At 41.5% G+C, this 12,791-nt stretch overlaps 1 protein-coding gene across 8 annotated transcripts in view; it reads left to right on the forward strand.

The window, feature by feature from the left end:
- Window positions 1-2,793: 2,793 nt before the first annotated feature.
- Window positions 2,794-12,791, forward strand: part of FBXL5 (F-box and leucine rich repeat protein 5) — a 34,232-nt gene continuing 24,234 nt past the window's right edge. For 4 of the 8 annotated variants that reach the window (XR_004496920.1, XR_004496921.1, XR_004496922.1 and 1 more), the window contains exon 1: window positions 2,796-2,941. Coding sequence is in view for 4 of the 8 variants with exons in the window: in XM_033513598.1 (XP_033369489.1) it covers window positions 2,804-2,941 (138 nt within the window). In the remaining 4 variants the exon portion in view is untranslated. Of the gene's footprint in view, window positions 2,942-12,791 lie in introns of all 8 variants that reach the window. The other 4 variants (XM_033513597.1, XM_033513596.1, XM_033513598.1 and 1 more) reach the window with 3 other exon arrangements.

The following is a 12,791-nucleotide window of genomic DNA, read 5'->3' on the forward strand; positions in this document are numbered from 1 at the left end:
GGCTAAAACTTTTGCTTAAAATATACAGTATAAGTTAAGAAGTCATAAAGACAGATACTGAGTGCTTCTCCAAGTACACACTAGGTTAGGAAATAGCACCTTGGTGGAAGAAAATGTGGGTTCCCTAGCAGATAGACAACCTGTTATAACATGCCAGAGAAATTGGATCCAAGAGTTGTTGGGATCCCCATTTCAACTCTGGTCAAGCTTCCTTTCCTCACTGGCAACTTCTAGAAACACAATATCAGGTCAGAATGGCTCTGATATGACTCAGCACAGCCATTTTAAATTTGTCTTCCTAGTTTTGTTCTAAATTCTTCACATGAGGGCTAAATTAACAACCTCCAGGGTTCCAGTGGTTTGATAGCCTTGAGAATAAAACCTTACCTCTGGCATGAACTTGTCTACTTTTAGCTTCCAGTAACTGAATCTCGTGATATCTTTTTCTGTTACATTAATGAAGAATCTACCCTCAGAATCATTTCTCCATGTGAACTCTTGAAAAAAAGTTACCAAGTCTACACTTACACTACACATGAAAATACAATATTTTAATTCCTTTATCAGGTATTAAAATATTGGATATTAATTATTAAAATACTAAAATATTTATCTTGTAGTACTGTAATTCACTGCCACAAACTGGCTGCCCATCTCACCTCCTGGGGTCTGGCAATTCATGGTGGATACAGATCACTGTTCCTTGCTCTCTGTCCCTCTCTCCTAGATGTTATTGCCCATAAAGAAAAGTCAGAAAATTGGCAGCATACCTGCTCTGAAGATACTGCAGTTCACAAACTGAATATCAACCCGAACAACCATGAAATTCAGCATATGCTTATATTCTGAACCCCAGAAGATGAGGAACCAACATGTTCTCTCTTGTTATTTCTATCAGATGGGAGTGATAAGTTCCAGCAGTAGGAAGGTGTAACAGGTGGGAACGTTAATCCTCTATTACTACTTGAGCATGAATTTCTGGCAGAATAACCTCAATTCAGTATGACTACATTGTTTAAGCCTGGAAATTAGACCTTATATTCACAAGTTCTTCTGTAAGCAATGAACTTCAAACATTGTTTCTTAAGGGTTTATGTCTTCCCTGCGTAAGTCTGTAAGTGCATGTGTACCTACAGCAGTAACACAAGGTCTCGCCTGCTCCCTTGTGTGCCAGTTCACTCTCTGTGAAAGACATGCTCAAGCCCAAAGCCAGAGCTCTGCTTTACTAGCCCAAGCAGTAAAACAACCTTGTGCTGACTAGTTAGCTGTGTAACACCTGTGCTTCGCCTTCCTTTCTTCCCTCCTATGTGACTGCTTCTTTTTCCCACCCCAAAGCCATAAGAATTTAACCTTCCAAGGTTTGTACATATTTGCAAATATGGCTAAGTAGGCCAGTGTGTTCAAAACTCCTTTGAGGAGGAATGGATTCATGGAAAAGGAAACGCCCAATATTGCAATTGCATAAGAGTAATTTCTTTAGATAAAGAGATGAAAGGATTATTGTGCTCAGTGTCAGCTAAATAACACTCATAACATGATCTCTTCTGCTCAGTTCACTATTTACTGCTTTTATCAGCATTTTGCTCCCAACATAAGTATGTTGAGAAATACCGGGCTAAAAACTCATGTGACTTTGCTGAAAATATTTCAACATATTTACAATTAATTGCTTAAACCTATGAACTTGCTAGCTTTAATACATTTAATATCTGCAACATAGACTTTGTAAAGGTTTCAGTCAGAGAAGCCTGCTGCATCTATTGTGCATTTGACAATGTATTTTGGTGACATTTACTGAACATTGCAATGCTGGTTGACAGTTTTACTACACTACATGTTGGCTGACAGTTTCAGCTTTTGTCAAATCATTGTGCAATCTCAATTTGACCAAGTGTTCCTGTTTACTTTGAAATGTTGCACAAGCAGATCAGTATGACAGCCAGGTGTTTCTGGTCCATTTGCCTTGGATGTTAAACACACTTTATTAGTTCGGCACAAACACTGCAAAAGGCTGGGTGCAAATTCCCTGCTGCAGCATATACAAATATCTTTCCTAGGACCTTTCTTGATGAGGTCACACCACAAATCCTGTGTCCAGTTCTCTGCCCCTCAGTTTAGGAAGGACATTGAGGTGCTGGAGCATGTCCAGAGAAGGGCAACAGAGCACAAGTCCTGTGAGGGGCAGCTGAGGGAGCTGGTGGAGTTTAGCCTGCAGGAGACTTAGGGGGACCTTACTGCTCTCTACAAACACCTGAGGGGAGGCTGCAGCCAGGTGGGTCTCGGTCGTTTCTCGCAGGCAAACAGCAATGGGATAAGAAGACGTTCTAGGAAAGGCGTAGGTTGGACATTAGGAAGTATTTCTTCACAGGAAGTGTGAACATCGGAATGAGCTGCCCAGGAAGGTGGTGGAGTCACCATCCCTGGAGGCGTTTAAAGAAAGACAAGGCGTGGCATTCAGTGCCATAGCCTAGTAGACAAGATGTTCGGTCACAGGTTGGACTCCATGACCTCATATCTTCTAACCTAACCGAATCCGGAAATGTTTTTCATAGCCACAAGCTGCTACCTTGGCGTTGCCAAGGCACAGGATCCCAAGTCATGCAGTACTGCAGCTCGCTTGCCCGGCCCTAAGGCTGTGACTGCTGGCGGGAGCGGAACCCGCAGCGGGAACGTCCCAGCAGGAGCGGCCCGGCCCGAGGCGGGCCCGGCACCGCCGCTGCTCCCCGCGGGAAGGGGCGGGGCCAGCTGCGCACGCGCGGAGCGGCGGGCGCGGTCACGCGGGGCGGGCGCACGCGCGGTGCGGATGCTCGCGCCGCCGTTCGCGCCGCCGGGAGCGGCGCGGCTCCATGGGGAGAACATGGCTCCCTTCCCCGAGGAGGTGGACGTGTTCTCCGCCCCGCACTGGCGAATGAAGCAGCTCGTGGGGCTCTACTGCGACAAGGTAGGGGCCGGGGCGGCCGCCGTGCCGCTGCCCCGGGGCGGGAGGGAGGGTTAGAGGAGTGCGCAGCTGTCAGCGCCCCGGCCCCGCCGGTAACTTGTGCCCTGCGCTGCCGCAGGGCTCCTGAGCCCCTCCCGGGTTGCCGGTGCCGCTCGCTGGCCGCGCAGCACCGGGGCCGCCCTCGCTGCCCTGCCGGGCCGGCCGGGGTGCGCCGTGTCCCGCTGCGCCCGGCGCGGAGGGGCGGCGGTGCCGCGCAGGGGGCGCGCAGCGCGGGGGGCAGCCCGGCCGAGCCGCCCGCGGGCCTGGCGCTCCCTGCGCGGGCAGCGCGGCCCCGCCGTGCTCGTCTGGCAGCCGGGCAGGGCACGGGCGCGGGGCGCGCTGCCCCTCACGGTCTGCCGGGGACCGTGCTTGCCGTTCTGTGCGCGGCGTCCAGCTGGCGAGTGGCGTAAAGGTACCCTAGGTATGTTCTTTTATTTCAAATACATGTAATTTTGCTCGTGCGCAAAAGTAATTTTTATTCTTGCATCAGGGTAGTTAAGTAATCAAGGCTGGTGTGTCACCTGAAAGGCAAACTTCCCTGCGGCAGCTTTGAGTGTTGTGGGAGGGTTTTGGGCAAATATTTCACAGCCAGCACTCTTGCAAGAGAAGTTGTGCCTCCGATCTCCGGGCATAAATGGCTGTTTGGAGAACCAGATTGGCTACAGACATTTAAAAGAAGGGTGAAGTTACATGAGAGGCAGTTACAATAGCTTGCTGCTGCCAGCAGCGTGGGGGAGTTCATGCTTCCTTCGCGATTTCCACACGCCACCTTGCACTGCTCTGGGATTCACCGGATCCTTTCATGTGCCTCTTCCTTTTGCTGATAAGTTAAGGAAAATCTTGAGCTGTTTTTTTTTTTTGCGGGATTTGCTAACTGGGGTGGGTGAGCACAGCGTCTGGGGGAAGGAGAATGGGAGACTCTGTGTAGTTTCTTTCACTTTGCCTTTTATCTGAGAGTATATTTGCAATCAACTTAATCTGTAGCAGCAGAAAATTTTGTGATATCGTAAGAGAATGGATTTTATTTGAATGGAAACAAATACTGACTCCTGGTAGCTGTTTCAGTGTATTGTTGACAGCTGCTGAACAGGTTTCATTTGTACCTCCAGATCTTGTAGTCATTTGGGTTTTGTTCCCAGAGAGGCACTTTAGCTACTTTTATTGAGCCTCCCACAAAGTTTTGACCAAATTTACCATGCCTGATAAAACTTGCTGGGGAGCAATTACCAGTTTTTCTAAGTATTGCAAACTTTAATTAAAACTCTCCAGTTTGTGATATTCATAACTTTTCATTTTCTAACAGTTTTTATACAGGAATTTGCTTGCTCCCTTTTCCTTTGCTCCCTTTTTCCTTTGCTCCCTTCATACAAGCATGAAGGAATGTCCCTTTTTTCAAGAAGTGCTCAGTTTTACAACTTTTAACCCTGTTTCAGAACTTGGGGTCTGTGCCTTTCCTGTGACGTTTATAACGCTAATGCTTTGCACCAGAAAAACTTCCAGATAGTTTTTGAATTTCCTCCTTGTGTGATTGAGGTGCTGCAATTATGTAAGTCTGTAGTTCTTTTTACATGGCAATTGTAATCTCCAAAGCCATGCTCTTTATATGCTTAGTTTGACCTTGAGGGTTCTTTAATTTTGTGAATTACATGTTACCTGTGTTCATCAGGTTCCCTGTACAGTGTAATGTAGTTGCTGCTAATGTCCGAATTCAGTAAATTCCAACAAATGTTAGGGAAGGTGAAATGGGTTCATTCTTGCTTTTCTTCTCAGGAGAACGATTATGATGTTTCTGATGTATTTAAAACATAGGCAATTAATCCTTTAGGACAGAGATACACAGTTTATTTTGTTCTTCCAGGACTTGGTGTAAGACAGAACAGTAAATTGGACATTTAAGCTGTTTGGTGCTTTAGGAAGGTTATCCTACTTTTTTAGCTGTTGCTAGCAAAGATCTCACTGTACCTTTGCTGCATTCTTAAATGGCATTTTTACCCATGTTGTATACACTGCCCTGGACTTGCATAATACGAGTAATTATAATTATATTTAATAAGGTAATCTACCCTGTTATCAAATCTATCTCCTATTCTGATGATAAGAAAATTCATTAAGTGCTCTGAGGAAGTTCCCCCTGTAGGTAGTGGAGTGTTACAGCAGACAGTTTTTATAACTAAAATGCTTGTCCTAATGCCTGACGTCATCTTTGCTACAAATAGAGCAGATTCTGTTTTCCCATCTCTAGTGAACTGTTCTTCGTTTTCAGAAAGATCTTGTGCTGAATTGCAGTTGTAGCCATGTCCTCCATCTTAGTTATCCGTTCTCTAGCTTAAGCAAACTGATTCATTCTACTTCATCACATGGGTCAGGCTTGCTGTACCTCAGCATACTTGTTGCTCTTGTCGGAACTAAGCTGCCATTCTCCGACAGTTTAAGCTCTTTGACTGCTGCTGTTATCACTGCCTGCCTTTCTTGCTCCCATCAGTGCTTGAGGTGACTCACAAAGGCTCCAATCTGGCAGAAAACATTTTTTTTTCTGAAGCAGGGTAGGTTTTCTGTTGATGTAGTGCTGCCAGCAAGCATCGGTCAGATCGGTACTGAAGCCAGTGGGAGGCAGAAAGTAGGACTGTGACAGCCAGCAACTAGATTGACTGAAGCTACTGTGAAACCTCAGCCTAACTATGTCTGTGTTTTCCTGGAATCTTGTGCAGAACAGGACATTGCTGGTGTCGAGTAGAGCAGATTTGTTGTTCTGCAGTTCTTTTTTTAACAGCAGCATACTTGCTTTGTGCTTCTCTAATCCCATGCTTCTCTGAGGACTGATGCTCAAATTCCCTTTCATTTTTGTCACTAGACTCCTATTCTGTATGCAGCAGTATGCACTTGTCCACCTCAGCGTGCTGATGTCCAGTGGGGCACTTTCTGTTGTTGCATTATGGTCTTGTGTTTTCTGCACTCGAGAATGTGCCACTTGTGTAATACCAGCCTTCCTAGCTATGTCTGAAAGTATCGTATCTGTCACAAACGAAGCAACACAGATTTCAGCTGATAATGAAAATCTCATTTTGGTTTAGTTGGAAACTGGTAGCTTGGGCTTGAGAGCACTGTTTGCAAGTGCTTGAGTTACCCTGTGATTTCCTGAAGACTCGGTTACTTTGCTGTAAGGCAGAACAATACCTTAGAGAAATCATGATCTGTAACATGTATCATTTTCCCTTAAAGTAGTTTGGTTATCTTATCAAAAGGAAGTTGTATCTGTGCTGGCCAACTGTTAGTTCTTATAGCTTCAAGATTGGGACTACTCAAATAACAGGTCTACGTACAGCCTGTGATTAAGTTTTGGCTAGGCCTTTCCGAGAAGCAAGGCACCTGGTCTTCCAGTATGGGATTTCAAACTTCCTGCTGGCCTATGGAGTTACTGCAGCCAAAGCAGATTTTCAAATCTTTGTGTTACAGAATTGCCTAGCAAGTTAAGGGTGCTTTGGGAACAGGGAAAAATGCTTGCCCTCCTAAATGCTGCAATGAAGATAACGGTGTTTGAGTGCTTGTTCTGCCTTTCTGTCTGCCTCTCCAAACTAGTGTGAGACTTCATACTGTGACTGAGTGGATGTAATAACTGATTGCTGCTGGAAGGGTTAATTGCTGATGATATCCTTTGTGCTTGTCTGGCCCCTTGATGAGCAGCTAGTTCATCTAGGGAACTGAAGCGAAAGGTGATTCAGTAAAACTGGCTCACTAAGAGGTCAAACGAGCTCCAGAACCAGGTTGTCAGTATGGGAGGGAACAGGATGAACCATGGCAGGAGGGAACAGTGGCTTTAGTAGCTCAGCTTTATTGTGAAACCTTTGGGTGTTTGAGCAAAAACATCTAAGGTCCTTCTTTTGTCTGACTTCAGTCTCCTGTGAGCTCATCTTTCTACAAAAGATCTCTGCAGTTATTTCTCATGGTTCATTAATTGCTTTGGCTAGTTCTTCCTGGAAATTTGGATCAATTTTGTCATGTTCTGGTAACTTAAATGCATTGAACTTGCATAAATATTTAACTAGTATTTTTATTTCCTAGTTTACACTTCTGACTCGTTGCTAAAAATTAATTGCCATAAATATTTTTCCTAATTAATTTTTTTATACAGACTTGAGCAAAGAAGACTTTAAGATTTTCTGTTGTCATCTGCCTTTCCTATTAAATAGTTGACTTAAAATATCACTTTTTTTCTCCTGTAATCTGTGTTCTCTGTCCTCCTAATTTGAAGTCTAAATGCTGTTCTGTTCAATTTACTTGCAGTTACCTTTGGCTTCTGTTGAAGAGAATGAATTGTTTTCATGTATGAAGTTTGTGATTTTCTTATGTCACCTGTAGTATGATGAACCATTTAGGAGTGAAAAATACTCTGAATGAAGTTGTTTTGGCATTGTAAAGCATTGGACAGGGCATTATTAAGATAATACTTTTTGTGGCAGCCAGGGGGACTGAAATCTGGAAAACTGGACCAATTATTAACTTAGGACTTAATTTTTCCAAGTGAAATTTTTCCTGTCATGCCTTGAGAACAGAAAATGCCTGTTCCAAGAAGGTAAGTGTATCTGTACTTCTAATTAAAAAAATGTTGATAAAGGTTTTGTTTTCCTTTTGAAATCCCTTTTCAGTGTTTCAGTACACTGCCATTCATTTTCTAGTGTTGCTTTAAATGGATGTGAGTTGATTTAGAAATCGATAATTTTTGGTTATTCTCAGTTAATGTTCTGTAGCACTGAGCATCTGCCTTCACCTATGAAAGAGCTACTTGAGATGTTTAGTCCTAGTAAGTCTGCAGATTTAGGTGGGCTATGCTGTCACTGCAGGCAAAAGATGGAAGGAAATTCCTTCCTTGATAGAAGGAAATTAAATCTCCTCATTAGCATCCAGAGGTAGGTGAGCAATTTGTTGTCTATGTCTGTTTCATCAGGGGTTGTACCAGTTATCTTTCCATCTTAGCTTTGGGATCCTGAATAGTTCAGTAACTTTTTGCCATATCTTTTGGGAAGTGGCAGGTTTGAATTATTTTTTCTTAAGAAGAATATTTTGAAAATTAATCTGAAAGTGACAATGTGTTTTAAATATCTACATTTTAAAATAAATGTGTTTTGAGTGCCACAGGAGGTCTGAAATAACGGACAACAGTCATAAAAATTGTTTGGGGTTTTATTGAAATTTTTCAGAGCTGCATAGCAATTTCACTCTTTTTTTCCAGGATACTTCTAGCACTTGTTGTTACCTTCTCATAATTTCTTTAATTTTGTCTCTCAAAAAACCTATTTTTTCTTACTTATCAGATGCTTTTATATATATATATTTTTGCCTGCCAGACATGGTAGCAGTTTTTTCTCCCAAGTAATTGGTTATTAACTATTTTTGCCCTTGTATTGTATGAAAAAAGTTTCCTGTTCATTTTTCATATACTGCTCTGATCTTTCATCCTCTTTCCCAGTCTGCTCTGGAGAGCTGTTACAGCCCACCTTTGTCCTTCTCTGCTTTAAGCAACAATTTATTCTCTCACATTCTGTGTTATAAAAAAAGAAAAAAAAAAGAAAAAAAGAAACTGATGCCTTGTAGAAATCCAAGAACTGTAATTACTGTGTATCAGTACAGGTTTTGTGCAGTTATCCTAGAATACTCTTTAACTGATTAAATACTACAAGCTGTAATTCTCGAGACTTGGCTTTTTGCTTTTGCAGTTAGTGCCCAAGATGGATTAAGATGGAGTGGTGAATTTTTCCAGTGCCCACCTTTGTGTTGGGAACTTGTAGTGAGACTGATGCAGACGAGCAAACACATTTTTGCTGTGGTTCTGTGAGTTACTGCAGTGGGAGATTTCATTCCTGGGACTTCAGGTATGACCTCATAGAAAGTTGAAGGTGAGGTCTTAGCAAGAATCTGTATCCTTGAGGGTGTAAAATGGGAAAGAAGTCTTCTATGTCATGTAGAATAGTGTGACACAGCTAGATAAATAACAGCATAGTTGCAAGTGTTCATTATGTTTTCATTTGAGGCCCTTGTAGCTCATAGTGTATTTAGTAGCTTTTTAATTGATTTTAATTTTTTTTTATTCTTTTTGGTCCTTTTCTACAGATGTGGTGACAATCTTTGTTCTTCCAGCCTTGGTAAGGTTCTGCCTGTGGAAATCACATGGTGAAAGAGGCTTAGCTGATTTTTAGCTTAGCTTAGGTTAGCTGTGCTTTCTACTGTCTGATCTGACTCTTGTAGAAATTGAATCACTGAAAATCTTGGTTGAGTTAATCCTATGTTGTTATTCATGTCTCACTGTGAAATGATCTTCATGATTCAAAACCTCGTCTATAGGTGTTCATTAGACAAAACTGACTATGGATGTAGTACAAGACAGTGGTATGGAAGACAACAGTAAAAATGGAAATACAAGAGTTTTTTTCACTGTTCCCTTATGCTTAGCTTTTATCAGCTTGATCTTAGCCTTTGAAAATAGAATCTGAGGTTTTACCTTCCCTGTTTGCCAGTCTTTGAAAACAAAATAATTTTGTAATTTTGTGTGCCTGAATCTTGTGTACTGTTTGTTGGTTGGTTTCGGTTTGTGGGGCTTTTTGTTTGTTTTGGTTTTTTTAAAAGCTATTTCAAGACAGTGATGCTGCAAAACAGCTAGAAGATTACACAAAGGACAAGGTTGCATTGAAAAGACAACAACAGAAAGAAGGACATTTGAAAGCTTTTGATTTCCTGTTGAGTTCTGCCTCATTCTGTCCTTCCTGTTTAATTAATTGCTATTATTTTGGGTTGACCCAGTGCCAAGAAAGGTGCCAAGGGTAGAAAACACATTTCTCCTGTGATTTAAGGCTTCATACACATAAACAGGTGGGAGTGTGAAGCAGTTTAGCTAATTGTCTTACTGTTCACTTTGTATACCTTTACATAAAGAGCAAGCCAAGGAGAGGTGACACTGAGGACAGTCATTCTCTTGACTAAGCTACCTCAGCACCCGAGTTCTTCCTTGGGGACAATGTCAACTGAACTTCTTGGGGATTCTTAAGTAAGACAGGGTGTATAACTGGGTGTTACTAGTGCTCCAACCAGGTGAAAAATGAGCCCAGTAAAAGGCAGAGCTCCTCCCTGGATTAGTACGCCAGATACATTCATCTTGCAGCTGCATGATTGCCAGCAGATATTCCAGGGAAGCTGCAGCAAAGTTACAGCTAGAGGCAGGGCTGCTCCTTCGGTGTGTTTCCTTCCCCATAGCCACGCCCTCATTTCCAGCAGATTAAGAATAACATGAACCTGCATGCTCTTGCTGTTGGCACAGGCACACCTTGTTACGGTTTTTGTTCCTCCATTTTATTGTGCCTGAAATTGAGATGAATGCCTCTGCAGAGTGCGGGTTTGTCCTTTCAATTTTAGTGCTACTGCATATGCTAATACCTAAAAATATAACAGTGAAAAGATACAGCTGACTAGTAGTGCCTGCTTCTTTTTTATCCCCTGGTGCTATTCCATTCTAAAAATCAGTTGGTTTTTTTTTCATAGAATCATAGAATAGGATCATAGGATATTCTGAGTTGGAAGGGATGCATCAGGATCACTGAGTCCAGTTCCCGGCCTTCCGCAAGAATCCCAACTCCAACAGTCAGACCATGTGCCTGACAGTGTTGTCCAAAAACTTCTTGAGCTCTGTCAGGTTTGGTGTTGTGACCACTTCCTTGTGGAGCCTGTTCCACTTCCCAGCCACCTTGGGGGTGAAAAACTTTTCTGATATTTATCTAGATACCTTTTTTCTTTTAATCAGAATGGTCTACCAGCTCTATAATGAAAAATATTTTACTGTTTTTTAAATTAGTTTTAAATCTGCTGAGTTGATTAGTGGTAGAAGTCTAGTCTATTGATTATCAAGAACATTGATTATCAGGAATATTATGTCTTCTATTTCATATTCTGTGGCTATCAGCTGATTGTACAAGTCTTAATATAGTTATATGTAGAAAACAGAATATAGAGGAATGACCTGCCAAAAATGTAATTTGGGATGACACATGCAAAAGAACAACAATTGATTGAGAAAACCAGGAAGAAAAGAATGCACTCAATTTTCTTAGATTCTATACTGTATTTTTAAGGTTAGTAGTTGTTCAGAATTAAGGTGCTGATAGGGGAAACCTTCATTTGAAATTAATTTGGTTTGTGAATTTGTAGCCACATTAAACTTTTTAAAGTTTAATGCATTTTATGATTCCATTTATGATTCCGTATTAAATTAGTGAAATCTGTAGGGAGAGTGGAAAAATAAGTTTTCCCACTCCTATATTCTTTCCCCATATTTTTGTAGTTTTCCAGCTTGAAGTTGGGAATAGCGATACTTGTAACTGGGAGTGTTAACAGGCAGCATGGACTTTGCTTACTGCAAATTTTGATAAGAGCAGTGTACCTTTTCTTTACTTCTCTTTGCTGCTTTCTCCTTGTTGATTCATAGTATGCTTGGAAGGAAGAAGCAAACATTTTTTACTCCTTAAATTTATTTTTGGCATAGTTAGTTGGAAAAAACTGTTTCAGTTTACTCACTGTAAACTAACATTACTGGAAAATTAATTTCCTTTCTCTAAGAACACATTTTTCCATATTGGCACATGCATAAAACACTTCCAGAAACCAAGTTAAATGCTGTGTTTTGTTTGGTGATTCAGTTAGCAGTTTGGAGGTTCCTTACGTATTCACAGCACTGTGGATAGAAATGTGTCTTGTCTTCATCAGACAGGAAGTTTCATTTTTTTAATGAAAGCACTAAAGCCAGGAGGGAGGTACAAGAGTTGAGTGTAGAGTTATTTCAGTTGAGTGTTGTGAACATGAAGCACTGTCTGAAGAGCAATTGCTGTTAATATTGCCAGTATTGGTATTTTGTTCTTAAAGCGCAAAAGTTAAACATCATGTTTCAGTAAGGAAAGATGTATGTTTGCTGTAAGTCTGTGCATTCATCTTGACTGTGTGAATGGCTCTGTTATAGTCTGGTAAGTTGGACACTCACCTAAAACTAGCATATACTTGTCTGAGCTACAAAGGTTTTTCAGGTATGGCTATGCTTTAATTGCATCATTTATTTTCTTTTAAAAAAGCTTTAATAAATTCAGTTAGTATTGAATTTACTTCTAGAGGATCCCTGCATCAGCCATAAGTCTCTCAAGTGTTTCAAACATACTTTACAATACAAAGGACTGAGTGTTGTTTGGACAGTTGCCCACGCTGTTTGGATTATGAATAATTGTTAAATTTCAGGAGCCACTGAAACTGTTGCTCTTTTGGTACTGCTCCTCAATTAGAGTTTGCATTCCAAACACAAATCCAGTTGTGCTGTATTGAACAGCTGTTTAAATGTAATGTCTTCAGAAGCTCAGAAAGCTCACAAGTTTCTTTATCACTGGTTCTGCAGTTTAGTGCGGTGTATTTTAAGCCTGTTCAGGGTTCTCACGTGCACCATATTAATATTTTTGATGAGTCAAGAAAATTTCATAATCCATTTCCTCTCCCTTGCCATTCTCTCTTTGAATTTGGGGGGATGTGACTTTTCTTTTTGCACTACTAAACTCCAGCAGTAGTTTTCCTTGTTAGAGCTGGTGAAAAATGGACCTTGGAATGGAGTAGCTTCTGTCTGTTAATAGTCTTGGTCCCCCGTCATGGGACTTCAGTCCTGGTAATGAAATTACAGGTCTGACTGAGTGACTTGGTTGCTAAGCTACCTGTCCTCTGAAAAGCCAGTTGTTCTCAGCTTTGGCTGACCTTTGTAATACAGTGATTTCTGATTTAAGTATAGTTACTAAACTTCAAT

The sequence above is a fragment of the Parus major genome, chromosome 4 (genome assembly GCF_001522545.3).
Source record: "Parus major isolate Abel chromosome 4, Parus_major1.1, whole genome shotgun sequence".
In the NCBI taxonomy this organism is placed as follows: Eukaryota; Metazoa; Chordata; class Aves; order Passeriformes; family Paridae; genus Parus; species Parus major.